The sequence below is a fragment of the Meleagris gallopavo genome, chromosome 22 (assembly GCF_000146605.3).
Source record: "Meleagris gallopavo isolate NT-WF06-2002-E0010 breed Aviagen turkey brand Nicholas breeding stock chromosome 22, Turkey_5.1, whole genome shotgun sequence".
NCBI lineage: Eukaryota > Metazoa > Chordata > Aves > Galliformes > Phasianidae > Meleagris > Meleagris gallopavo.
Window position 1 is genome coordinate 232,892 of NC_015032.2, and position 27,966 is coordinate 260,857.

The 27,966-nt window shown below is 52.7% G+C and overlaps 1 protein-coding gene across 13 annotated transcripts in view; it reads left to right on the forward strand.

The window, feature by feature from the left end:
- EPB41L1 (erythrocyte membrane protein band 4.1 like 1) overlaps nucleotides 1-27,966 on the forward strand; it is a 60,207-nt gene that overhangs the window by 12,882 nt on the left and 19,359 nt on the right. For 10 of the 13 annotated variants that reach the window (XM_010722205.3, XM_031556510.1, XM_019622114.2 and 7 more), the window contains 13 exons: nucleotides 14,672-14,861; nucleotides 15,631-15,795; nucleotides 18,542-18,646; nucleotides 18,729-18,771; nucleotides 19,789-19,864; nucleotides 20,195-20,413; nucleotides 20,509-20,596; nucleotides 21,646-21,798; nucleotides 22,589-22,686; nucleotides 23,203-23,378; nucleotides 23,803-23,951; nucleotides 24,675-24,710; nucleotides 26,761-26,952. In XM_010722205.3, the coding sequence (XP_010720507.1) occupies nucleotides 14,685-14,861; nucleotides 15,631-15,795; nucleotides 18,542-18,646; nucleotides 18,729-18,771; nucleotides 19,789-19,864; nucleotides 20,195-20,413; nucleotides 20,509-20,596; nucleotides 21,646-21,798; nucleotides 22,589-22,686; nucleotides 23,203-23,378; nucleotides 23,803-23,951; nucleotides 24,675-24,710; nucleotides 26,761-26,952 (1,677 nt within the window). In that variant the 5' untranslated portion in view covers nucleotides 14,672-14,684. Of the gene's footprint in view, nucleotides 1-14,671; nucleotides 14,862-15,630; nucleotides 15,796-18,541; nucleotides 18,647-18,728; nucleotides 18,772-19,788; nucleotides 19,865-20,194; nucleotides 20,414-20,508; nucleotides 20,597-21,645; nucleotides 21,799-22,588; nucleotides 22,687-23,202; nucleotides 23,379-23,802; nucleotides 23,952-24,674; nucleotides 24,711-26,760; nucleotides 26,953-27,966 lie in introns of those variants that run through there. The other 3 variants (XM_019622112.2, XM_019622120.2, XM_019622118.2) reach the window with 1 other exon arrangement.

The following is a 27,966-nucleotide window of genomic DNA, read 5'->3' on the forward strand; positions in this document are numbered from 1 at the left end:
TGCAATCTGTGCCCAGTTTTTCAGTTTGCTGTTAGATGTCTCAAGTAGCTCATTATCTGGAGAAATGTGTGGTGGTTTTGCAGAGCTGAATCATGCTCGCTCCCGAGCCACCAGCTGAGAGCTTCATTTCCATGCTAATGGTGCTGTGTGAAAGGTATTTTTTGAATTCCTGATCTGTCCACCTGGAAGGGTTACAGCAGTTTATTCCTGAATTTACATATTCAGCTGGGAGGTGTCACTTGAAAAGATGGGAAGCTGATGGGTGAAACCTGGTTTTAAAATGACTTGGGTCTTGAAAAACAGCTGTTTGCTGCTGTGTGTGGGTGGTAGCTAGACAGCAGGAAGGAGAAAATAATGGTCTTGCATTCAGACAGGCTTGGGTTCGGAGCAGTGCGGTCCCACCGGCCTGGTGGTGGACATACTGCTGGACAGGTGAGCTGCTGAGCCCTCCTGGAGCATAGGGAACATGATGCAGGTCACAGCATTCTTTCCTAGTTTTCTGATGCCAGCAGGACTGTGTGTTGTTTTTATTTTCTTTTAAAGCAAGGCAGAGTCTGCCAGGTGGCAGAAGAGAGACTGTGGAATGTGGCCAAGCTGCCATCATGCCTTGAACTCAAGGCTGGTGTGTTCTATTCCTGCTCTCTCCCTGTGAACCTAGTGACTTCTTCACATTTTTTGCCCCAACTTTCTCATTATTCATCTTTGACCCAAGTTCTGTGTGGCGTGATGCCATTGATTTCACATCATGAGGGAGCTGACCCAGGCTGTCTGAGGATAGCTTGGTGAAATACATACGGACTGTTTTATTGACACTGCAAGTGGGGTTTGTTGTTGTGGGAAGCTGCTGCCTGTCTCCAGAAGGCAATGCCATTGGAGGAGTGGTGTGGTTTGTTTGTGTAGGGGAGGCACTTTTCTGTCTGTAAGATGTGTTGGAAAAGCACAGCTTTGTGTTCCAGGGTCAAATGTCTGCACTGCTGGGCTAACACATGACAAGTAAGCAGATATCCCAACTCTTTGCAATTGCTGACATAATACAATACATAATTGTCCAAATACAATTTCAACACATGTCAATGAAGTCTAATCTCACTGCATGAGAGCAGCTAGCCAGCCTAATTCCAAAAGGCTGAGAGCCCTTAGTTTGGAGTGGGCCAGTTTCCCCATAGCTGGTCTGCACAGAGGGCCCTGTGCTCATCTCACTAAGGCAGAGACATAAAGCTTGTAGAGACTTTGCAGAATCATCTCTTCCTCCTATCCTCACCCTTGTATTTTTCCTACTTGACCCAGTGCATATCTCAGCAGCTCTAGCCTTGGCCGTCATGTAGCCTGTGGATGAAAAGCTGCTATCTGCTGCTCACCACAGTGCTCCGCAGCTTCTTCAGCCCTGGGTTTTTACCAGCCCAACATCCTTGTTGTTCCCAGAAACTCAGGATCAGGTCAGTGGTTGCAGAGCATACCAGCTGAACAGCCCAAGCTTCCCAGGCTGTGCACAATGTTAGAAAGGAGTCATTTCTCCGGCCTACATGTCTGTAGTAGTTGGCAAAGCGTCATGCTGATTTAAACCAACTGGGCAGGCAGACTTCTGCCTGTCTTCAGAGGGGGAACGTTCCAGACAACCTTGATGAGACATTGCTGCCCTCCATCACCAGCTGGACTTTGAGGTAGACCTGTTAATTGCTAGTGAGGCAGGAGCTGCAGGAAAACGGTCCTCTGCAGTTACACTGGAACATCCTCTTGTGGTTAGATGGGCAATTTTCTGTAGTGATAGGCTTATGCCTTTATTGCTCTTTGCTAGCTGGAGATAGGAGCATCCATCTCAGTGACTGAACTGAAGGAAGGACAGAAAATAGAGGGAAACAGAGGACTTAAGGCAAGTGGGAAGGACTTAAGTCAATACTGGGAAGGACCAGACATTGTGAGAAGGAGAGAGGAGCTCTCTCCTGGTGCCAGGGGACAGGAACTGCGTGGAAGGAGGTTTGGGTGTAATGTGCAGAAGATGAAGCCTTGAAGCAGGCTGATGTGCAGAGGAAAACTGTTTTCACTGCAGGAGACTATTAAAGGCTTGTCAGACTGGTATAGATGGACCAGCTCCATGCATTGAGCTGAATGGGATTAAATGACCACTCGAAGCATCTTTTTGCTGCAGTGTTTGCACTGCTGATGAAAGGATGTGGTGACCTCCCTGGGGCTTGCAGAGGAGGCAGCACAGGGCCTGGAGAAGCGCTGAGGGGAGTGAGTGCAGGCGGCTGCAGAGATCAGAGCTTCTACGTCAGCGACATCTGGAGCCTCATCTCTGTGAGTCAGCGGTTTGGGTGGTGATGAGTCATAGTGGTGCTGCAAGATGGCCATGGGCTGCTACAGGGCTGGAATCAATTGTCTGGAAGAATGGCATCTTGAGAAGAGGAAGACAAGATGTTTTCCCTCATTTTTTCAGCAAGCCTGGCTGTGAGGCATGCCAGCACCAAGCAACTCAGCCCTCTTCTGCTCCATGCTGTGGCACCTCAGTGAGCTGGAGCTGGTATCTGGCTGCACCTGCCAGTACATGGCTGTGGTCACATGCATCCCTATGTGGAAAATGCAATTTGTGGTGTGTGTGCTGGGAGACATCGCTAATCCCCTAAACTGGAATCCTGGAATCTACACAGAGTGTGTGCGTTCTGGAATTCAATTACAAGTTGATCCTGGGTCATAGGAACTGGAGGCTGTAAGCTGCTGCCCCATTCTGAGGTGATTGAAATGGCGAGAGTGGACAGAATGGGTTTGAAAACCAAGTGGAGGTAATCCCATAGTGTGCCAGGGGATGAAAAAAGAGGTAGCACTCCCCTCTTTTCAGGCAGCCCCTGCAAGAAGCAGCCTGTCCTGCTAGGAGTCTCTCCTGTTTGTCTGCAGCGTGCAGGTGATCTTTGAGTACGTGTGGATATCCCTGTAAATGCACTGAGGTATTCAGAACCAGTTCAAAGATGGGTAACAAATACCATTTTCATACTTAAAGAAAATTACTCAGGATTTTTCTGCATCTTTTCTGAGTTCAGATAACCTCAATGTGTGATTTGAATCTTCAGAACTACCACAGACCCATTCCTGTCAGAAGGTTCAGCCCTGCCCTTGGTGCTGCAGGTCAGAGCTTCAAGTACTACGTCCTCAATGCATGTGCGTCCAAGTTAGTGATTGCCAGCTTGAGATTTATTTATGGACACCTGAGGGATATTTGTAGACAAGGTGGAGATGTCCTGCAGCAAGCTGAAGCCTGATGGCAGTACTTGTTTGCTACTGTTTTGCAAGTTGTTGAGGGATTTTCCATTTATCTCCAGTTTAAGATTCTGTAGTGTCTGGGCCCTCTCAAAAGCCAAAGAAGAGATTCTCCCTAGCTCTGTGGCAGATGGCTGGTGAGATGAATGCTGCTTACAAATATGCAGAAGTGAGCCTAGTAAAGTATTTTGTTAGCACAGTAGGCTTGGAGTGACATAAGAAAAGTTGTTCAACTCCATGAGCCTCTTGTCTTCCATCTCCAGAAGTTGAATTTTGTCCCTTCTCAGCTCACATCGCCAGGCTCCTGGTTACTATTTCTGGCTGCTGCTCAGTCCTGTGACTTGTTCACTTTGCTTTGACACTTTGTTGGTCCTACTTTCACATATCCATTAAACGATTTTGAGCATGGAAATTTCCAAGTCACAGTTTTTCCCACAGCTGCTGTAATTCATCCCTGCCTGATGTATGTTTTGGGACTCCAGAATACAAGCGAGCACTGCAGTGCTGGTCGCTGTGGGCATGCTGGGGGCCAGCATTATGGTGGCTTTGGGAATCAGACCTGAATTCCTGATGGTCACTGTGTTTGACTGTGAAGCTATGGAGCTGCATTAATGTGGCTTTATTTTCTGTCCTGAATATAAAGCAGAGATGAAAAGCAGCACAGGCAGAGCTAATTGTTCCTTAAAGACAATTGGGGGTGAATGAAGGGTATAAAGTGGGAGGGAATTAAGGTAAATCTGTTCCTGAAAACCAGCTATCCCATGTAAGAATGCTTCTTGCCTTGTGCAGGGCTGAGCTTGCCTCTAAAGGCAGAACCCTTGTCCCCGGGGGAAGTGATGGGGAACAGGTGGGAGTGCTGAGTGGATCCTGTCTCCAGTCCAGAGAGCTGCTACTCTGCTCCCACTCACTGTGCTTGGACCGTGCACTGGGGTTCACCCAGTGCTCTGAGCTGTCCCTTCTGGGGCTAGGAAAGGAGGGCTGGTAGCCCTTGTGTTGTCATCTTGGAGGCACTCTGTGCTAAGCCTAACAAAGCCCAGGTCTCAGCTGTTGGCTCCACAGTTCTCCCACCAGCAGGCACCTTGAATCCAGCCAGCATATCTCCTGGGGAGCTTTGTGTCAGGTCCAGTCTTTGGGGCCTGCTGTGGATCTTTGGTGATCCCAGGCACTGGAACACCATCTACAACAGTGAAAGGGTGAGCCTGGCACAAGGCACTAGGAGGTTCCCCAGGCCAATGGGAACTGCTCGGTGTGTTGGGGAGCTGCAGGACTGCAGGGCTGGAGGCTGCCCTGGGAAGATTGGAGGGGAATGATCATCCTTGCAGCCTTGGGGCTGGCATAGGTTCCCATCATCTTGTGCTATGTGGCAGCTACAGGCTCAACGCAGGGCAGATTCTGCACTGCCATCAGGCCAGCCAGAAATGCTGTCACTGCTCGGGATTCAGTTTGGGTTGCTTGGTGACCTGGTTGTGCACAGATCCATCACTAATGACCCCAGTACTGGGGCCCTTGTACTGCATTGTCCTGTGTACCTGGGGGCACAGTGAGCATGTCTAGAGTTTGGTGGGTGGCAGGAGGCAGGCTAGAGCCCAGAGCCTGATGCATGGCACCATGATGGTGTGCGTGAAGGGTGATGTGGGTTGGGGCACGCCCCAGGGCAGTGACACAGAGGAGCAGGACTGAGGTGCAAGCTCCTCAGCACCAGCTGTTTTTCTGAGTAGCCCTGGATTTGCCTATGTGCCCTGAGGCCCTGCAGTGTCCCCTTATGTCCCGTGTGCAGGTCAGAGCAGGTAAGCTGCAGGATTACCTGCAAGAAGTAATGTGTGCTGCTCTGCTCCCTGCCTCGCTTGCCATCCCAAGCTGCCTTTCCTTTTCTCTCTCTACACTCCTTTCAGCCGTCTGTTCTTTAACACATTTGTTTTTCATCTTTGATAATTGCCTGCAAGGCTTGAACATCTCCAAGACCTCAGAGCCATTCTTGCTTTGGAAGGAGGCCAAATCTCCTGCTAAAAGGTTGTTTTTTCTGTGCCTGGGCACATTCAGAGATTGTAAGGCCCCTTTGCTGCAGCAGCCTGGAAAGTTTGGGATGATATTTCCCTGTTCTGCTTAAGCCAACATCCCTCCTTTTTTGCACGTCTACTCCTCATTTGGGCAGTGGGTCTTCACCAGTGGCCAGGCTGCTGCTGCTACTACTCCTGCCCTTTTTCTCAGGCCCTTCAGCATCACTGCTGGCTCTGCTCTGGCCTTACTGGGAGTCTGCTTGGGACACACCAAGTGCTAATAGGTGGGGAGACCGTGTTTTGCATGCTCATCTCTTGTCACTTAGACTCATTTGGCTCTGGGATTTCTTAGAGTTCTAACCCTACTTTGATCTGTTCTCAGCAATGGGGGCATGGTTCATGTTCTTGTCCAGAAAGACTGGAGCTGAGTGGGTGCTTACAAGCTTGTGTTGGTGTGACATAGTCAGACTGTGTGCCTGCTCTGCTGGCATGCAGCACTGCTTGGCCCCACTGCTGATGTCTTTAAGCATTCAGAAAGAACACACTAGGACTCACAAGAAGAGGTGAGATGGCCTAACGACACCCAACCTGTTGTAGAAGCTGCACCTGCCATCTTTGTGGCTGCCCAAGCAATGGCCTTGCACTTCCACCATGGCCCATATGCGCTGGGCCTTCCATTCAGGCCCTGTCCCCATTCAGTGCGGTGTCTTCGTTCTGTGTGTATTCACACAGTTGCTTTATCAGCGTCTCGCTTCTGTCCTACATCCCCTCTGCCTCCCCAACTTGGGATTTCATGCAGGTATTTGGATGTTTGCAGCTGAAAGATGTAAAGCCTCAGTCCATCTATTTGCTGGCTCATATGTTTGTGCAGTAGGAGGGATGCTGCTGCTCCCACCTCCTGTTGGGATGATGTCTTATTGCTTGGTGTTGAGCTGAGAGAGAACAAGCTTTCAGAGCACTTGAGCTGCCTTCTCACGGGTCTGGCCATGAGCGCCCTGGGTATCCCATGGTTACCTCCAGGAGCCAGGGAATAAGAGCATTCTCCTGAGAGTGGGCTGGCAGGACCTTTACTGTCTGCAGAGCAAAGGGCTGCAGTCATCCTGGCCTTCCCTAGGCATTCCTTACCAATGAAGGCATTTGGAGTGATCTGGGTGTCTCTCCTGTAAGGTTTGGCATGTCTTAGTGCTAGTCCTGCATGTCCAGCCTGACATGTGCACATGCCGGGCACTACAGGTCCCTCTCTGCCTGGCACCCCTGGGGCTCAGGCGCCTTCCTGCCCCTGCTGGAGGGCATTGCTTCTTGCTAGGGACTGAAGTAATTTTGCTGTTTTTCTCAGGCTGCCCTGGAGAGCTGGCACAGGGACATTTCACACCATTAAGAGTGGATCAGATGATGGAGGCATTACACAGTATTGCCTGGCCTGCACCAAGCCACTCGGTGTCCCAAGGAGTGGGTCTGGGGCAGTGGCACGGTGTTGGCACAGCTTTCTGCTGTGGACAGCACTGCCAATGGCCAGGAAGTTTAGCTGTTATGTTGGGCAGTGTGCATGACACAATAAATTAGGTCCTTCCCATCATGTGTCAAGTCCTATCTGAGCCATGGTTATGGTCTCATGGTCCTTGTCTGCACCATCCCATTTTCCTCCTCCTCCTGTCTGTGTTTTGTTTCCTCTCAGCTCTGACCTCACTTGTCCCCCTGCTTTCTTCCCTGTTTCTTCTTGCCTGCAGCCCCACTGTGCACAGCTGGTGCTGGGGATCTGTGGCCATAATAGGCACTGGTGGAGGATTCTGGCTCTGTGCCTCAAGGAACCTGAATCATCTGTGCCCTCTACATTTCCCCTTTGTTTGGGAGCTGTGAAGTGGCTGCTGTCCCATGACAGTGGGCAGGATTATCTATTGGGATGCTTCTCCCAAAGATTCAGGTAGTTTTGCCCCCAGATGCTTGGAGATAAGTGGTACCAGATCAGGCCGGGTTGGGGACGATGTCCTGCCAGCTGAGCTGCTTAGCTGTGACAAGAGGCTTCATCCTGCTGGGTTAGTAGGGGTCACATCCTCAAGTGCATATGCTGCTGGGGTAAGACCAGGTCAGCTTTTGGAGCCTGCCCAGGCAGTGCAGGGAGGTACCCACAGGCTGTGAGGCTGATGTGTGCCCACATTTCCAAAGGGACCAGGGAAGATGCTCGCTTATCTGATGTGTGCCTGTAATTGGACTTACTATTTAGAGAAGTGTGGGATGAGGCCTTGGTCCATGCTCTGTCCTGACATCTCTTGCTGGCTGAGAAGCTCTGAGTGGTTCCTTCTTCCTTCAGTATGTTCCTGGCTGTAACCATGCTCTTGCCACCTGCATGGCATTGAAGTCCCAATGGCTTTTTCAGAATCCTCTGTGCACATCGCATCTGGTGTCCATCCTGCAGCAGGCTCTGTAGCTCTGTTTGAGATCCTCGTGTGTATATGGCACCTACTGTACTCTTTAACTTCAGTATTTGTTTTGGGCTAGGTCCACCTTCCCGTTCTGGCAAGGTCCCCTGGACAGTGTTACTTGCTTTGGGCAATAAGTCCCTGTTGTCTGTGATGGCAGGGTAGAGGAGACTGCACGATGTACCTCTGATCAACACAGGGCAACTGCTGGGATGTGAAGCCATGCTGTGCTGGTACGCCTGGTGTTTGCGTCCAGCCAATCTGCCAGCATGGCCTGTGCAAACCTGGGCAGGGAGCTTATGGAACCCATTGCAGGGCTGTGCTGTGGTCCTGGTCAGAGAGTGCAGAGGTGATTTCCATCACCAGGAGCACTTGTGGCAAAAAATGAGCTCCTTTTTCACTGGTCTTTTCAGGAGAGATAAAAGATGTTTGTACTGTGTGCTCCGCGCAATACAGATGTTCACATGTGTGTTGTGGCTTTATGGTTGTTTTGGCACAAATAGAATGGTGCTGATTCAGGGCAGAGGATATGCTGCAGGCAGATAGTGTCACCTGAACCTCTTCAGGCCATCAAAACCATTTGGCATATTCTTTCCTTCAGAAGGCTTCACTGTCACCTGTATGAGTGATCGCTTGATATACCAGCATCAGCCTGGCTTACCCTTGGGGCTGCAGCGTGGTCCCTGCCCTACTGTTTCTCCCGGGGACAGGTGCAAGGAAGGAATGTGTGGTCCTGACAGTAGAGAGTTGTGAGTATCACACAGTAAGCAGTGGGCAGTTTTTGGAGCTCATGTTGATGGGCAGCTCGGCAGTCAGGGCTGAGAGGGGGTTTCTCCCTCTGCCTTTGGTGGATGTGCTCCTTAAGAGCAAGAGGATGCACACTGCTGCATCATTCGGGGGATGCTGGGTCCATGGGCTGTGATTCTGCAGTCGTGTGTCTCCCTGCTCCTTCTGACAAACATCTCTGCTTGTTGCAGCAGTCTATGCTGCATGAGAGCAGCCAGTGGCCCGGCACTGAAAGCTGCCCATCTCTGAACTCAGCAAGCTGGCTGCCTCTGTAAGCCCAGCCAGCTCCAGGTGTGCTGCAGGTTGGCCCTGCTCATTCTCTGCAGAAGTTAGTGCTTCAGGCAAAGTGGGGTTGAATGCAGCTCCCACACTGCCTGCCTGCCATGGGCTGCTCAGGCTGAGGTGCTGGGCAGTACCCAGAATGTTCCACAGCAGTTCTACCAGTGCCCTAGGGTTTCCCACCACTCACTAAAGATAGGATCCATCCCTCTGCTGTGATAATGTTAGCTGCGGATACTCTCGGGCACTTTGTGCTTTCAAGTACCATGAGGAACAGTACTCCTCTGTGGTGCAGCTGTCAGTGTTTGCTCCGTGCTGATGTTCCTCTCTGGTGAGCAGAGTGGCACGAGGAGCTACATGTGCCATGAGTGGAGCTGTGCTCGATGTCACGCTCTACTCTTTGGTGTGGACAGGGATGAGGAAAGAGCTTCTGTTCAGCTCTTGCTGTCAGTACATCTCCAAGCTGACTGCTGAACTAGAGCAAGCGGGCTGCTTGGATTTCAGAGGAAGTGTGGTGTTTTCTGCCCTATGAACTGTTCAGGAGACCTGTGTGATGCAGAGAATTGCTGCACTGACTCAGGATGAAACTGTATAGTGGATCTAGCTCCTTGCTGAAAACCCCACGTTGCAGCTGAGTGGCAAAGCTCCTTCCCTGCTGGTATGTGTTTGAGAAGGATGCTGGAAGGATTGCAGCTGGTCCTCTGGTGCCTGGACCAGGATGAGTCAGATGTTTGCAGGTCAGAGAGGCTGAGTGCTGAACAAGAGGTGGGTAGAGCTGGCGCAGTCTTCCATGCAGGGTCTGTGCCACCGTGAGAGACTGTGTTTCAGGCACAGAGCTCCCAGTGAGGTGGGAGCCTGAGCACTGCGGGGGGGAGCTGAGGGATGCCAGCGGGCAGGCGGGAAGGCAGCCCAGTTCCCAGCTCTGCTGCGGCTGCAGTACACATCAATCAATGTGCGGGGGTGTTGGAGTTGAGGAAGCGACTGCTCTGCAGAAAGCACTGCCTTGTGTGTGGCATCAGCCCAGCGGAGAGAAGCTGTGCTGGCAGGATGAGGAGCTTGCACCAAGGTAGGAACCACTCAGGATGCTTTGTATCACTGCGGCTGTTTGGGGGGCCAGCTGGTCTGGGCAGCTGCAGCATCTGGGCTTTCACCAGCAGCACCTGCCTATCAGAGCAGCGGCCTGGGTATGTTGCAGGTCCTAGAAGCTGGGCAGGGCGAGAGGGACTGTTTTCCAGCTAGGGAACCATTTGGGACAGTGCAGATCTCTGTTCTTGCCAACCCTGTATGAGGAGCAGTGATATTCACTCTACAGCAGCTGGGAGCACCCCGTGTTTCTGACCTTCTCACCCAAGTGTCAGCAAGGCAGCCACTAGGATTTTCTTGGCCTCGCTGCAGGTCCTGCAGCAGCACTGCACATCAGAAGGCTCACTGCTTGCAGGTATGGTGCTCTGGGCTGCCCACCACAGTGCAGCAGGCTAGCCATGTTCAAGTGGGGTTGCTTCAGGCTCTGCAAGTCCCCAGCTGCCTGCAGTGCTAGGAGACAAGGCTCCCCCCACCAGTGCTGTTGTGGTCAGCATCTCTAGTTGTTCCTACAGCTGCTGCCTGTCCCACAGCTGCTCTCTGTCCTGCAGCTTGGCAGTAGTTTTTATCTGGCAGCCCCATGGAGCCCTTTGGCAGCTGCTGTACACAGTGGTGAGAGAGAACCACATTTCCATTTGGTTGATGTGCAGCTCTGACCAGCCTGGATGCACCAATGGGAGTGCGTTCAGGTATTCAGCACAGGGGGCTTTGCAGGGATACTTGTGTGTGATGCTTCAGAAACAGAGAAATCTCCAGTCCCTACTGCTGCATCCTCAGTAAGGAACAAGGGGAAGAAAGCTGAGCCTAGGAGCAAGGGGGATTGCTCAGCCTTAAAAGTAAGTCTGACAGAACTGAGTGAATGAGAAGTAGAAGGAGAAAGCAGGCTTGGGTGAAACCCTGCTTGTCTGGAGGCAGCAGAGAAGAGAAGGCTTTGGGAGGGGAACACTGCGGAGGCTTGAGCTGTGATGCGCTGTGGAAGTGTGGGGGCAGAGTGTCTGGGAAATCCGTGAATCCACACAACAGCTTGGTGGGGATGAAGAGGAAAATACCAATGACAAGAGAATCAGGGAGATGGTGGGAGAGCATAGGCACTGCAAGTCTGCGTATGATCCCACTAAGGTTTCTTTGCAGTTGTTGTTCTAATGTGCCTATCTCAGCAGCTTGACTCAAGAGCTGGAAAGCAAAAGGGTCTGGAGTAACACGTGGGTGGGCAGAGCCTTCAGCCAGTTGGGACAGAGTGGAAGGGGACTCATGAAGCAAACACAGTCAGGCTATGTGAGAAGGGCATGGCAAGATGATGGAGTGGGAGAGTGAGCAGCAGGCACATATGGGGCAGCGCGTTCCCTGCGCTGGCGCATGGTCCTGGCAGAGCTTGGTGCCAGCAGAGGTCAGTGGAAGCTGTTGGCACAACCACCACCAAGTGCTTTGATCCTCTTTTGAAATGGAAATCACACGACAGCTTGTGGTGGGCCAGTATGGCAGCGGGGCTCTGCATGTGGCACAACTTCATCCCAGGTGCCATGTAATGAATGAGAGTGATGGGACGGCATGGAGGCTGTTTGCCCTGCAGATTGGGGTCCTGTTCTGTTCTAGGTATTGTTTAGAAACAGTGGGACAGCATTTCCACTGGTCTCAATCAGTGTGGCTGCGATCTGAATTGCGATCTGAACCTCTCCTGTCAGTCTGTGGTGTGTCGGTGAAGCTGTCCCTTTGGCAGCTTGCTGAGACCTATGGCCTTTCTCCCACCCATTATTCGCCATATGTCTCTGCAGAGGCGCTGAGCTTTCTGCAAAAGGAACGTGGTTGGAGCTTGGCTTTTGCATCTGAAAAGTACAGTGAGGTGCACAGCCAGCTTCTTGCTATCTGGAAGCATCTCTGTCTTTAAAACATTGACAATTCCTGCTTAATTCACAGAGATGCTCCAGTAATAAACACTCTCTGGTTTTGAAGCTTTTGAGAGCTGCAGCAAAAACCATGGGGAAAATGAACTGATCGGGCTCCCTGGGGAAAGAAGGGGATGAAATTGCTTGCTAACAATATGCTGGAAGCCAGGGCCATGTTCACTCACATGGAGGGAAATGGGAAAGCCAGGCAGAAAGGCAAACTGTAATGTGGCTGCAGGACAGAGCTGGGGCAGCTGCCTTATCTCAGGTGCTCCCCCAGTCTGTAACCAAGTTCTGAAGGTGCCTTGGCATGCTGGACATCCAAGCACTGTGGAAATGATTGGTTCACTGGCACTCCTGCTCTCATTGGAGGCCTCCTCCCATAGCTCCACGGGCCTTGTGATGGAGTGCAGATAGCACAGGGTGGCAGCATCACGCTGGGTTCTGCCATCCTCAGGTACAAGAGGAGCCAGGCCAAGGCTCACACCCAGAGTTTGGCCAGCCCTGGGCATCCCTCACCCTGCTGGTTCCTGGTGATGTCTGTGTGGATGTGGCACCAACTCCCCTGTGGGTCCTCACTGCATCCATTGTGGCTGTGCCCAGGAGGGAGGCAGTGACAATGTGGCCATCCTGGCCTGTGCCGGCTGTGCCTGTGTCAGACACATCTACAGGGTTCAGCTGGGAGGTGTTGTGCCTCCAGGGCCCCTCCATAGCTCTTTCCCTCTCTTTCATTAGTGGCGGTTCCCACCCTGTGCAGGGCAAGCATGGTGGAGGGGGTTCTGCATGAAGCAGCCATCAACCCTAGAGGCTGAGTGGCTTTGTGCCTGTTCCTGCCTTCCCCCAGGACGTGCCCCTTCTGTTGTCCCAGGTTGCCCCAAACCCTGGGCTTGGCAGCAGCCATGGGGCTCTACTCACCTGGCCTGCTGAAATGTGGCACTGTGCGAGCTGGGGAGGTCTCACATCAGGCACTGGTTCAGAGAGCTTGTTAGTTACGGACTGTGGTGCAAGCATACTTACTGTGATGCTTTTCCAAGTGACAACTCTGTCCCAGTCAGCCACAGCCATATAAGCTCCACTAGCATCAAGTTGCAGCTGCTGCAAAAAGCCCGCAGCTTCTGTGGGGTTTGCAGTTAGGCCCTGACCCTGGGAGCACTGTGGCGCTCTGCTGTCCCTCCTGGGTGCTCACACTGCTGTGGTGGGAACAGACTCAGGGATGGACCTGATGGGCCCCCCTGGAAAGGGCCCAATTTGCTCTTCACACACTGTGAGCCCTTGGTCCCTCCTGCAGCAGGGGTGGCAGGTGCTGATGGTCTGATGATGCCAAGGAGCTGGGTAGTACCTGTGTCCAGCGGAGCTGGAGGGGAATGCACTCCCACTGGGACCAGTGAAGGGGATGGAGGGAACTGGGAAAGAGCAGCCAGACCATGGTGGAAGAAGGAAGTGATGGGTTTGGGGGCCGTGTCAGACACCTTCCTAGGGACACTACCTTTGCACTGGTGACTTTGCATGTAGGCTCAGCCACCCTGAACTCCTGCATCGTGCTCTCAACAGCCTCAGCAACTCCTCCTGCTTAGAGCCAAAAGCATGGTCCCCAGAGCTGGTCCTCCAGGCAGAAGCCCCATGTTGCTGCTGCTGCGGCCAAATGTGGATGGCATGGGGCAGCAGGGCCAGGCCGAGCCCCACAGAGCGGGCGCTCACAAGCCAGCCTGGCTCAGCCTCCTTGCCCTCAACCAGAAGCTTTGAGCTGGAGATGTGAGAGCAGCGCTAGCTGGAGAGCGGCAGTGCAACCCTACCTGCCACCTCTGGACAAACTCCGTGCCTGAGCTGAGACTGTTCCTTGGGGCTCAACATGTGGACATGGGGGGGAAGAAAGTTTAGAAACTTTCAGTGAATACTTCAAGGTGGTTTGGGGCCCAAGTGATTGCTTTCATGTAGAGATCCCATATTAATTAAAAGAAGTGTTCTGAAGTGATTCATACAGAGAGCATGTAAATTTTAATCTGAAGTTGAAAAACAGCCCTCTGTCGCATTTCCTCCATGGAAAAAATAAATTGGCAGTGACCTTCAGAGCCTTCTCCTGCCTTCAGCCAAGCACTCAGTTAGCAGGAGCGGAGCTGGGTTGTGTCTCCCTTGCCACAGGATCAGCCCGTCCTGCCTGTCACCTTCCCTGCCCCAGCTCCCAGCTGGGCCCGGCACAGACGCAGCTGTCTGTTTCTGATTGTCCTGGATTGTGGCTCTGACCTGGCTCTTGCTCTCTCATACTGCTGCAGAGCATGTGGCTAGATGGGACTCACAGGGCTGTCAGTGGTGGGATGCAGTGTCACCAAGCAACTTTGCCATTCCCCAGGCAGCAGTGTCCGTGGCCTGGAGCAGGTTTGTGCCCTTTGTTTGCTCTTTCCTGCATTCACCGCAGCTTTTCTGGGAGACAGAGATACTGTGCTACAAAGTGTCATGTGGGAAGGACAAGGACAATATAAAGGTTTCAAAAATCTGTAACTTAGCACCCCAGTGAAGGACAGTAAGCACTGAAACTGCCTTCTGCTGTGTTCCTGGTCCCAGCTTTGTGTTTGCATTGCATATGGACCAGGAGCTGGAGGCAGAGGTCCCGCCCACCATGTGGGCTCTGACCATGCTGGCCATGGGAACACAGCAGGCTGGGAAGTCCAGAGGGAAAAAAAGCCATTCCAGATGCAGCATGTGAAGCTGTCCACGTTTACAATTTCCTGTGTGAATGCAGTGTTTTGATCTGACTCACAGCCTGATTTTTTCCTCCCAGAAAAAACCTTTAGTCGATTTCATAATATATGCTTTTATATATATATATATAATATATATATATATATAATATAGATATTGTATGCATGATATATATAGTTTTTCTTCTGAATTTAAGAGGGGACCCTGAACTGGGAGTACAGCATCCTCCGTGCCTGTGGGGCTAGGCAGTGAGTGTGATGAGTTCTGTTTCTCTCTTTTGCAGTGCCAGGGCAGCCATGACGACAGAGACGGGCCCTGATTCAGAAGTGAAGAACGTGCAGGAGGAGGCCCCGCAGCAGCAGCTGGAGGCAGCCACGCACGGCCCTGCTGCCACAGCTGCTGGCATTGCCAGCCGGGAAGCTGAGGCCAGCGAGAAGCCTGGAGCGCAGCCTGACAGCCGGAACACAGAGCCGGTGAGTTCTGCAAGGAGCAGGAGCTCAGGTGGACAGGAGGGAAAGGCTGGCTCTGGATGATTGTCAGGGAAGATAGCTTTAGTTTCTAGCAGTTTACAGCAGCTCTTGGTGTCAGACCAGAATAGGGCACTTGTCACACCCAACCCACAAACTGCTGTCTGCAGGGATGAGGGAGCCCTAGCTCTTATATGCCAGACCCTTTATTTATAAGTGCTGTTTCCTGCTGTGCTGTGACTCTGAAGCCTCTTCTCCTTTCCTGGGGGTCGGGCATGCTCCCTGCTGCAGGGTAGGGGCCCAGTAAGCAAGGTGCAGGCTTTGCAAAGCCACTTTCTCAAGTGGCAGTTTGTGTCCTGCAGGCTGGGCATGCACATGAGAAGCCTGTGCAGGTCAGCAGATGAGCTTCGTACTCGCACCAAGGGCAGAAGGCATCAGTGGCCAAGCATCCTAGAAACTGAGCTGCCTCAGCAAGGTTGGGAGCAACAGGTGCACGCCAATGGCCACCACCAGGCAGGGAGCCTCAGCTCCACACTGCTGCCAGTGCTGCCAGAAGACATAGAGCTGCCTCAGCTCCCAGGCAGGGAGGTCTCAATTGCTGAACCAGCACCAGACTCACAGGCATACTTTTTCCAGAGTCCATTCATGGCTATGCCAACAGTGTAGGATGGGGGACCTGCTTATAGCATGGACTACTGCATTGCTAAGGGATGGAGGCAGAGGCTTCCATCCTTGCAGTGGTGCCAGGTTATCCTGTGCATCTCTCACCCTCCAGGGCACAGACATGGAGGAGAAGGACTACAGCGAAACAGATGGGCTATCTGACAAAACAACGCCTAGCAAGACCCAGAAGTCACCCCAGAAAATCAACAGGAAAGTTAAAAGTGCTCTCTGCAGAGTGACCCTGCTAGATGCCTCTGAGTATGAGTGTGAAGTAGAGGTGAGTCGTGTAGGGGAAGGTACACTGGAACTGAACAGGAGATGTGTCAGCCCAAGGCTGGTCTCGAGCAAGTCCCCAGTGTCATGGTTCTTCCAAGGACAGCTTTGTAGTACCTCTCAACAGACAGAATGATCTACAGGAATAACTGTTCAAGTTGGATTTTCAAAACAAAGAAAAAAGCTGGGAAGGCAGACCCTAGAAGGCAATTTCAGCCCAGAGCACCCAAATTTGTTAGCTAGTTGCTGTCGAAAACAATGTCTAGAAAGCAGAAGCTTAATAGTTGGAGAAAAAGCTTTGCCTTTAAATATGTGCCTGAAAGTATGTGCATGACACATACATATGCCGGTGTATCTGTTGACACCTCAGGAGCGCAGCATGTTTGCTGTCCCACATGCCAAGGCAAAGGGTGTGTGTGTGTGTGTTTGTGTTTGTGTGAAGAGGCCAACGTATGCAGGCACACATGGCTCCCCCAGATGGGTTTGCGTGTGCACACAGACCCACACACATTTTGGCAACAAACTGCACCTCACCCCATCCTCACTGTTCCTCCCCATGGAGCTAGCAGTGCAGGGACTGTCTGGGAGGTGTGCTGAAACCTGACAGTAGTGCGTGTACGCATGTGTGTGTATGTGTGTGTGAGTAAACAAAAGTGATCCACATGTGCTGTTGATGCAACTTGTGTGTGCGGGCAGGGCAGCAGGCCAAGCACCCTGCTCTGGGTACATGTCTGCTCACTATTTGTGCACCATCACATGCATGCAGTGTGGGCACGTGATTGTCTGGTAGTGGCTGTCACTGCAGGAAGGAACAGACGAAGTGGTGCCCACCAGAGGCCACCTTATGCTGGGTTATACTATAGGGCTGCTTGAGCTGCTATCAGCACGGTGAGGAGACACACAGCTAGAGTTCGGACTGGTTCCTGCAGTAGAGGACTGGGGAGGGGGCTCTGAGCCTGCTCAGAGGAGGAGTGTTTACTAGGAGAGTACATTTCTGTCCCTCACATGTGCTGTTGTCTCCGGCCTGCAGGATCGAGGGGACAGCACTTCTCTGACATGTAGCATCTTCCTGGTGAGAGGGACATTTCTGAGAAACTTTATGTGAAAAATACAAATACTGAGACTGTTCAGAAGCAGAAATCCTCAAGCCTTTGCCAGGGAGACCTTTGCACTTGCTGCTGATGAGTGAATGGAGGCGCCTTGTTCCCAGTACGGTGACCGCAGCTTGTGAGCTAGCTGCACACAGCAGACCTGCATCTGTATGCAGGTCCTGGTTCTACAAGGTCTCAAGTGTGCAGGATTAATGAATGTAGGGAATGTAGCTTCCTGCTCTCTGTGGCTGCACTGGAAAAGTGAATGCCCCAAGGCAGCTACTGGGGGCTGGGAGGCTGACCTTTGGGCTGCAGCACTGGCAGCAATGACTTTGGTGTCTCAGCTCTGGCAGCCCTGTCATTTTAGTGGTAAGGTCTGCCACAGCAAGCCTTAGTGACTGTGGCAAGATGGATCCTCGTGAAAATGTAAGCTCCCTCAAATAGGAGCTGGAGCAGAGCACTTGCCATGACTGCAGTAGGCTTGTGGGACAAAGTGACTTTGGTCAGCCCTGAAACAGCAAGAGGTGGTGTCATCCTTCCCCAGGCCCCATTTATGTTTTCCAAGCAAAACCTGCATGCAAACAGAAAGCTGGGTGGTATAGTGGCTGGCTGCTTCATTATCAGAACAATACTTCTCGCCAAGCTTACAGTCCCAGCTCTCGCTGGGCTTTGTGTTCAGTCTGGTTTTGTTCCCAGTGCTTGATGTTGGCAGTGTGCTGGGGCATGTGGGACTTTATTCATGGTAAGGTTGACTTCTCTGTTGCAGTGCAAAGGATAGGGTTGACTCAGCAAACAGGGAGCTTCTGCTCTCTGGAAAAGTCATTTGGGGCATAGGGGAGAGAAGAAGAAATTGTTTAGCACAGAAAGGTATGTGCTGAATTTCTTCTTTCATTTTGTTAGGCCCTATAGAAATAGTTCTGCTATGCCTGCGCACAGGGATTGTTAATATTTAATTCTGTAAAAATCAAAAAGATAGGTCAAACCATTTGATGTGGCAGCCCTTGAGATGCTATGAAGTCCTGCCTTGGAAGTCTGGGTCAGCAGGAAAGGGAGCATAACAGAAAGGGTGTTGGTTACCCCTGAGTCCTGAAAAAAGATTTAGAGGTCAGAAGGAACTCAAGGCTGGGAGTCTGTCAGCAGTGGGATGCTGGAGCAGTGCTAGTTTCTGTGTGAGTGGTGCTCTCTTGGCTCCAGTGCTAGATTGCTTGGTGGAGGTACTTGAAGGAATGGGTGCCTCAGAGACAGGAGGTCCAGAGCTCCTGGGCCAAGAAGGCTGTGAGTGAAGAAACACGTGAGCATCTCCATAAGCAGTCCTTATTGCCTCACTGACGCTGGTATGAAGCAAAAATATACAGGGAAGTTCAAAGGACTGGATAACGAGGGCCCTACCATCACAGCAGCGGCTCAGACTTTTCATGCCTTTCTTTCGTCCTGCTGTGCCTTAAGACCTGGCCACCATGTGCAGCTGGGGAGGGTGTTGGGAAGGAGCTTATCCTTCAGGCAGCATCATCTCCCAAGAGGTTTGGGGTGTGTTTGTGCCAGCTCTGTGGTATGAGTCAGAGGTGCCTGGGCTGGCTGAATCCTGCCCTGGTTTGGCACCACCCTCCCCTGGTGCCTTTGTCTTCTGGCTCCGTGTGAGCATCTCCATATCTCCTGCAGAAGCATGCCCGAGGCCAGGTTCTCTTTGACATGGTATGTGAGCACCTCAACCTCCTGGAGAAGGACTACTTTGGCCTCACATTCTGCGACTCCGACAGCCAGAAGGTGAGCCTGGGGGACCCCTCCGCAGCCACCCCACTGCTGAGCAGGACACCCTGCCACCTGACATGTTGTCTCCTCATTTCAGAACTGGCTGGACCCCTCCAAGGAGATCAAGAAGCAGATCCGCAGTAAGTAACTGGAGAGGGCCACTCCCCTACAAGTGCTGGGGCCCACAGGTCTCCCACGTAGCTCGACCCCAGGTAGTGCTCATGGTTGAGATGAGCCCTTGCTGCTGCTTGTAATTTCTTACTCTCGATGGGTTCCAAGGCAGGTCAAGGGACGAGGCAGCTAGGTACCTGATGCTTCAGGGTGTCATGCATGGGAAGCCTGGGCTGGAAGTGGCTGGAAACTGGGCCCCGTGTGAATTCAGCCATTACAGTAGGGAAACTCGCTTTCTCCCCATTCCCACATCAGTCCTTCACCCTGTCCCCAGGTGTGATGCCCCTGACTGCTCTGTCCTCGTTGTGCCCTCTACAGGCACACAGGAGGTTCCTGCAAGGTGTGACACTGATGCAGGGTTGGGGCCAGGAGGTATTGCTTATTCATCTGCGTGTTAGCCCTATCAGCCTTCCCTTCTGCTTGTGACAGGTGTGAGCATCAAAGGAGCATCTGTGCCACTGGAGAGCTGGGAAAGAATGGCTGAGACCTCATCACTCCCTCTGTGCCATTTCCTCCTGCCCTGAGTGGGGAGGATGGAGCTGTGGGAGGCATGGGAGTGAGCTTGCTTGGATGGGTACCAGGATACAAGAGGGTCTTTGTGATGCTGCCTTGCCAGACCATGCTCTTGTGAGGCAGAAAGGCCAGTGCCCATGGTGTCACCCCACTGGGATGTGTATGGCTTTTGCTGTGATTTGTGTTTTGGCATGAAGCAATCTGAGATGATGACTCCCAAGGTTGTGATGCTTCTCTCTCCTCAGCTGTTTTGGGTTGTTTGACCAAATCACATTAGTCCTTCTGGCCAGAGCAGCTGGGAGCTACTCTCAGGGGTTCATCTTCCTTGTGGCAGCTTTTGGAGCTCCTTTGTTCCTGCCCTGCATTGGGTTTGGGTGGAGTCCTGGGACACTTTAGTTAAATGCCTGGATGCTCTGTGCAGTCTGCTGGCAGCCATCACAAGCCCTGCCCTTACTGCTCCCTACCCTTGCTAGGTGGGCCCTGGAACTTTGCCTTCACTGTGAAGTTTTACCCTCCTGACCCTGCTCAGCTCATGGAGGACATCACAAGGTGAGGTTTGTTATTGGGGCCCCCCATGCAGTGTGTCCATGATGGGCAGAGCTGCTGAGGCAGCTTCCAGAGGAGTGGGCAGGAGTGTGTGGAGGGGCAGTGCTCAGGCAGGGCAGCAGCTGGGTGGACAGGGTAGATAGATGTCAGGATCTCACTGCCTCTGTGCATGGCACCTCTAAATAGTGCAGAGTGGGCCTGGGAAAGTGTCAGTGGGAGGTGGAAGTGCCCACAGAAAGCCAAGCAGTGTGAGTGTCCTTTACGTGCAGTGTCACAGAACGCTCTAAGAGCACATACCTCTGTCCCACGCATACTCTCTGCTTCCTCTTGCAGATACTACTTGTGCCTGCAGCTGCGTGCGGATATCATCACTGGGCGACTGCCCTGCTCCTTTGTCACGCATGCCCTGCTGGGCTCCTATGCTGTGCAGGCTGAACTGGGTGACTATGATGCTGAGGAGCATGTAGGCAACTATGTCAGTGAGCTCCGCTTTGCTCCCAACCAGACACGGGAGCTGGAGGAGCGCATCATGGAGCTGCACAAGACCTACCGGTGAGCCCCAGCTGGCGATGAGGGAAGGCACCGAGGAGCTGGCCTGTGCCCCACTGAGCATCTGGTCAAGTGTCCCCTTCTCTGTCTCTCTGCAGAGGCATGACCCCTGGGGAAGCAGAGATCCACTTCCTGGAGAACGCCAAGAAGCTCTCCATGTATGGGGTGGACCTGCACCATGCCAAGGTACTGTGCTGTGGAGCTGTGGGAGTGATGGCCAGCACGGGGCCTCATCCTGCCATAGTGGGCTTGCTGTAGGTACAGCTCTGTTTCCTACAGAGTTGGTTCAGTGATGTGTGGGAGAGATTCAATGCCCAAGTTCCTTTGGGGTGCCCCTTGGGCAACTAGAGCAGAACTGGACTGAAACTATTAGTTCAACAGGGGTACATGCAAAGTCATGCAAATGGGGTGAGAAAAAGCCTGGGTACTAGGACATGCTGGGGACATCCAGCTGGAAAGCAGCTTAGCAGAAAAGGCCCAGGGACTCCTGGTAGACAGCAGGTTGAACAGGAGTCAACAATGTGCCCTTGTGGCAGTACTTTGCCAATGCTATCCTGGGATGCATTGGGCGGAGTATTGCCAGCATGCTGAGGGAGGTGATCCTTCCCCCCTACTCTGCACTGGTGAGGCCATGCCTGCTGTGTTCAGTTCTGGACCCCCCAGTATGCTAAGGGCATGGAACTACTGGATGAAATGCAACAAAGGACCATGAGGATGATGAAGGGTTTTAAGCACCTCCTGTATGAGGAAAGGATAAGGGAGCTGGGACTTTTCAACCTGGAGAAGGCTCAGGGTGTTCTCAATGAGGTGTATAAATACCTGATGGGAAGGTTCAAAGAGAATGTAGCTAGAATCTTTTTAGTGGTACACGCTGACAAGACCAGAAGCAATGGCCAGAAATTAAAACACAGAAAGTTCCCTCTGAACATCAGGAAGCACTTCTGCTGTATGGCACAGGTTGTCCAGAGAGTTTGCAGGGTCTCCTCTTTGGAGATTTTCGAAATCTGTCTGGATATAGTCCTGCACAACCTATTGTTGGTGGCCTCGCTTGAGCAGAGGTGTTGGACCAGGTCTAAAGGTCCCTACCACTTTTAACCATCTTGTGATTCTCTGACCTCTGCCAGCTGGTTGCAAGTAGCCAGAGTGCTAAGCAGGAGGAAGCATGGTACTCCTGGATGAACTGACTCTTACTGGGCAGCTGAGCAGTTTCTTCCTTTCCTTCTTGCCTCCTCCAGGACTCAGAGGGTATTGACATCATGCTAGGAGTCTGTGCCAATGGCCTCCTCATCTACAGGGACCGACTGAGGATCAACCGTTTTGCCTGGCCCAAGATCCTTAAAATTTCCTACAAGAGGAGTAATTTCTACATCAAAATCCGCCCTGGTGAGGTGAGTGCCGTGGGTAGAGCATGACCCAGGGGCACAGCAGGGTGCCTGCTGTGCCAAAGTGGGGCTGTGGTCCTCATCTGGCTTCATCCTTAGCCTCTAAGTCCCAAGGTAATGGCCTCAGCTGGCTGAGAGAGCACAGCTCCTGTGGTGAGGGAGGCTTTGAGCAAGTGTTTTCTCGTTTGCACTCTTGCTCTTTCATTGCCTTTCATGTCTTTGGTCACAGCAGTTCAGAGATCTCAGAGCGTATCATACTCCTTTTGCCATAAGCCACAGGGAGGTGTCCCAGGAATGGGGTTGCGGAATCATTTTTAAAATTTGTCTTCCATACTTAAAACACATGAAAAAAACCTTAAAACATTAGGAGTTTTTTTCTTTTGTTTTGTATCAGTGCTTTCTGACTTTAATTTCAGTCTCTTTACTTTTACGTGCACTGATGGGAGAATTCATTTCTACCCATATTCTTCCCTGCGGACAGTGCATCTGAAATGGAGTGAGAGATTCCCTCACAAAAAAATAAACTGTGAAAGTTTTCTGTTTCTTGAGAGAATTTCTCTTGCACTGAAAATGCATTTACAATTGAGGAAGGTGCTTAGGCCAAAAAATGTAAGGGCGTAACTCCACCAGCCTTTGGGGCTGGGCATGAGCCTTTCCAGCACTGGTTAGAAGACGACGTTTCGTATGGCCATAGCTCCTGCCAGGGGAACTTGAAGGTCTTGGCATATCATGTCCCATCCCATCACGTCCCTTTGGGCAGGATCTGCCTGTAACTGCATGTCTCTATCTTCCCAAGTATGAGCAGTTCGAGAGCACCATTGGCTTCAAGCTGCCCAACCACCGCTCTGCCAAGCGTCTCTGGAAGGTCTGCATAGAGCATCACACCTTCTTCAGGTGAGGAGCCCTTTTCCAGGCCTTGGAGGCAGGCATTCTCCTGTCTCTGGCCTATCCCAGCATGCTCACTTGGGGAAGGGGAGTGTCCTGGGTTCCTGCACCCTGCCTGAGAAAGAGCTGGCTGTCCTCTCACCTGCAGCAGGGGCTATCCATCCCATGCCTCGTGCCCCCTGCATTGACCCACTCTGCCTTCTGTGTGCAGGGAAGGAAGAGTTCTGTTTCTCTCTCAGCCTCAGAACTGCTGTACCCCAATTATGGTAGGCATGGGCTTGTCTTTCCCATGTACGAGGCCGTATCTGCTCCATTGGCTCCACCACACCACTGCCAAGAACCACTTGCTGGTTCAGCCCTGAACTTTCTGTGATGCTGAATTCCTTCTGTCACTCCTTTAGCCCTGCATCGATGCCATCCTAACTCCTTCACTGTGATCTCAGCTCTGCTCTGCACACTGGTGTCTGGGGCCGGTGCTGGGGGCACAGCTGGGCCTCACTGACCACCTCATCTCTCTGTCCCCAGGCTGGTATCTCCAGAGCCGCCCCCGAAGGGCTTCTTGGTGATGGGCTCTAAGTTCCGCTACAGCGGGCGGACACAGGCACAGACACGGCAGGCCAGCGCCCTCATTGACCGCCCAGCCCCTTTCTTTGAGCGTTCCTCCAGCAAACGGTACACCATGTCTCGCAGCCTTGATGGAGGTATGCCCCAAACTGGGCAGGGGGAGTGAGATCGGTCTGCTGGCAGGAACAAGAAGGCCATTTTGGAGGGGTGGGCAGCCAGGGTTACTTCCAGAGGCGCTCTCTATCCAGATTCCCCTGGCAGAGGGTCTTTCTGCCCCCCAAGTGGTACCTCAGTCTGTGTGAGCAGCAGGGACACAGGTATGGCTGGCACCAGCTGCTTGGTCACAGGGTAGGTATGAAGGCCTGGGTGATGCAAGGAGTGATAAAGTACTAAGCTTTGGGTCATCATCACCATCAAGATCCCTTCCCTGCTGCCGGTCCTTTTGGGGCTCCGCTGCCACTGACTCTAAGCCAGACTGGGGCAGGAGGCAGAGGGCTGGGATAGGCAGGGCCAGGGGTGGTGGCTCACTGCTCGTGACCTGGGCTCTCTCTGCGTGCACAGAGTTCTCACGCCCAGCCTCCGTCAGTGAGAACCATGATGCCGGAGCAGAGGGTGAGAAACAGGAGGAGGATGGTGAGTTTGGCAGTGGGAGACGATCTGAGACAGAGGATGAGGAGGTGACTACCCCGACGAAGATCAAGGAGCTGAAGGTACAGACCTCATGGGCAGCAGACCGTGGAGGTGGATGGGTGGGCCGGCTCATAACCAGGGCAGATAAGCAGGGGGATGGGACACAGGCATCAGGGCTCTGTCTTCCTCTCTTGGGGCTGGGCTGCAGGTGGGAAGGATTGCACTGGGGAATGGTCATCTGAAACCCTTTCTCCATGAGAGAAGCCCCAGTTCTTGCTATGGCCCATCTAGTTTGGGGACATGGCTCTTGGCCTCACCAGTGGGCATGGAACCATCATGCCCTACCCAGAAGCAGCTACAATTCTCCCAGCACCCTCCAGGTTGCCTCATGGCTGGTCCCCATGCAGGGCTGGTTGCAGGACAGCCTCACTCTGGCATGCGGGACCAGAAAGGGCCAAGTGTGCCAACAGTCACCACTATGTAAGCAAGGAGTTCCTTGGCTGCTGGGAGCATACTGGGCTCCTGTTCCATTGGTGCCCCATAGCTACATGCCCATACCTGGCACCCTGCCGGTGTGCAGCCATGCCCCTCTGCTGTCTGCCCACTCCTGGACTGGCTTGGGATGCACCCCAGTCCAACCCAGCCCTGCACTGAGCAGGGGATTCAGTCCTTTTGTGCTACTACCAGTCCTGGCTGTGGGCAGGGGTCTGTGTACATGCCCAAATTCAACTGAACTGTGATGCTTATGAGAATTTCCCTCGACTGACTCTGCTGGTTACTTTTAACCCTCTCTTTGCTGCCAGCCGGAGCACGAAACAACCCCCAGGCACAAGCAGGAGGTATTCTCTCTCTGGAGTATCTAGTTCTCATCGGTGCATCATATTGTCCATTCTTTTCAATGCACCACTGTATGTCACCCTATTTACTGGAATACAAGATGCACCGAGGCGGGGAGTTTGACCTGCTAGAGACTCCCAGTGAGCAGACAGCTGGGGATCTGCCCCAGAGCACACACAGCATCTTCTATCCCACTAAGTAAGGTAGTCCTAACTGTATGTGTGAGCAAGAGCCCTCCCAAGGCACATCGGCCAGGCCTCTATGCCGGGTCCATGGCCCGTTGGGAACACCTGGCTTCTGCTCGTGTTACTGACTCCTCCATGTCCTCTCCTCATGTTTTCTCTTTGTCCAACCCTGTGGCCTTAATCCTCCCGCTGAAGGGACAGACCTGGTGCAAGCTGGCCCTATCGCTTCCACCTCCCTGTGAGACCCTGTGCCCTGGCCTGCTCTCTGCTTTTGCCTTCCCTGACCTGGGGACTGCATCACGTGCCCTGCTTTCATGAAGCTCCTTGCTGCCTTTCTGCCCTGCCAGAAGCAAATGAGTCCCTGAGCCCAACAGGGGCACACCCTGACACCCAGCCCACTGGAGTGCCATGGACCAGCTCTCCATCTGAGTGTGGCTGGCCTGGCCAGGGTGTGTTGTCACAGGTGGGAGAGAGTCTGTGCTCTCCTCTTGCACAAATTGCCTGTGTCTGCAGTGCCTCCTTCCCCTCAGAAATGTCCAGCAGAGATCTCCTCAGCCTGGGTCTGCTGATTTATGCCAGCCTTAAGTTCAGAGCTGTGCTCTGAAGGTTTTCTCCTCCACTCACACTGGGGTTTGGATCATCACTGGACCAGTCAGCAGAGGCCAAGGAAGCGCTAGCACCTTCAGCTGCGTGGCCATGAGCCGGGGCTTGCTGTGCTTCAAGCACACAGTCATTGCCATCCTGCTCAGCAAAGCAGGGCAAACCCTACTGGTGCAGCAGGCTGGCGTCTTGCCCCACAGCCCCGTGCCGAGCACGGTCCCTCCACTGTCTGCCTCATTGCTTACTCCTGCTGCATGTGCATGTGCTGCTCCTGCAGCCCCGTGCGCCTGGCACTACCCTGAGCCTATAGAGGTGGGCAAACTGTGAAGCACATGCAGATGGATTGGGGAGCTTTAAATAAATTCTCCTGAGTCTTCAGGATCTGGAAATTTGTTTGGGCTTTCCATGAGACACTTTGGTGTCTCTGGGATTTTGCTGAGGAGAAGTATGGAGAGGGTAGATAATTTAGTTGACTCGTTTCGAACCTCAAACCAGGTTTGAGTTTGAAGTGAAAGCCAGGTTCTTGTTCTGAGCTAGTTTGCCCACCTCTGTGGCAGAACAAAAGGAGCCATCCTGGTTCCTGTAACATCAACAAAGGATGCTTTAACACCTAAACCTCACCATGCACTTGAATTCTCTGAGCTGTCCTCTTTCTACAGCAGGCCAGACCCAACCCCCACCCCAGATTGCTGCTGGGCTCAAGCTGGTCCATGCTGTTGCAGGCTTGGATCCATGTTGGTCATCTTTGACCTTTGTTGGTAGCCTTTGACTTCTTGCCCATTGGCAGAAACCCACTTTGAAGGCACTTCATTAGAAATGCTAGTGGGTGTTTCCTGGAAGCTCTTGCTCAGATGATGGTTTCCTGCCCTCCTGGGACAGAGGCTCTTGGTCCCTTTGTGCCTTGCATGTGGGAGCAGCAGAGTTTTGGTTACTGATATTTCTTGTGCTGGTCCCCAAGGGGACCCCTCTCTCTTCCCCCAGATGGTTCATCTCATCCTCACAAGGCCATGCTGGAGATGCCCTAGGGACAGTGCCCTTCACTGAGGAAAGCCCATTGTGGATGTTCTGCCACTCCGTCTTATTGTTGCTCCCCACAATGGTCTTAGTGAGAACTGCAGCCCAGGGTGCTGAGAAAAGCTGTTCATTTGGCTCATCAGACCCTAAATTCAAGCCCAGTATAAAGCAGACTCACTCCAGTGTCTCTGCTTGTCTTTTTGGCCTTGGCTCGTGCTTTAATCATTGTTACATTCCTTTCTCCTTCCCCAAGTTTTTAGACAAACCAGAAGATGTTTTGCTAAAGCATCAGGCCAGCATCAATGAGCTGAAACGGACCCTGAAGGAGCCCAACAGCAAGCTGGTTCACAGGGACCGGGACAGGAGGCTGCCTTCCTCACCAGCCTCTTCCTCACCCAAGCATGAGGATGAGACGCCGAAGGGAACCCCAGAAAAGGCCAGCGAGGTTTGTTCTGCTGCTGTCTTATGGAGGGGACCAGACTGTTCGCAGGGAGGTGTTCATCAGTTGGTGGGCTCCTGGTCTCTATCTCCACTATAGCCCTGAGGGAAGCATGGTGGGAATTGTGTGTTGGGCACACTGGGTAAAGAGAGGGGCCCCTGGCCAGGCTATTGTCTCTAAGTTTGTTAATGAGGTAACTGTTTTCATGCTGCTGGTAGTGAGCTCCCCTTGTGCCCAGGCACTGCATGGTTTAAACGTATCCTTTTCTGGGGGCTGTGAGTTGGGCTGAGGCTTTGTTAGCCCATGAGATGGGGCCTTCTTCACCCCTTATCCTATCAGAACTCCTGCTTGTCAGCACCTGTTACAGGTCTTTTCCAAGGGGTGTTCCCATGAGTGTGGGACTAGGCTCCTGTGCTTAAGTGCCCCATGTTGCACTCAACTGCTAAGACCTGGTTGATGGGAGCAGGAGAAGGGTGAGCAGTGCTACTGTGCAATCCTGCAGTCATGTCCTTTCCTCCTGGCATTTTATCTTCTGGCTTTGCGGTGGGACCTCTGCCCTGAATGAGAATGGGAAGTGCCTGGGTCCCAGAGCGAGAGGGCTGGGCTGTGCAGACCCCTCACTGCTAGAGGGGAGCAGATGCGCTGCAGCCGAGTGCTGTGTGGGGTTGGGCTATCTGGCTCAACTCAGGCAGCACATAGTGTGGGCATCGGTGGGCTGTGAGCAGCAGACACTCTCTGCTTGTTCTATAAACATTGGCATTCTCTTCTCCGTGAGAGCTGTGCAGCCCACACAAACAATGCACATGGTGCCCCCGGTGCCACAGCTCTGTCCTGAGATGGTCTCACTGAGAAAATGAGGACATGGCATTGCACTGCAAGGAGGTGCCTGCACAACTGGAGATACGGGGCTGGCTGGGTTGGGGTTGCAGAGCCTCCCAGGCAGAGGTGAGCTGAGAGAGCTCACAAGCCCTCATCAAAGCACCAAGATGGGAAGCCACACTATATGTATTTTACAAGCAG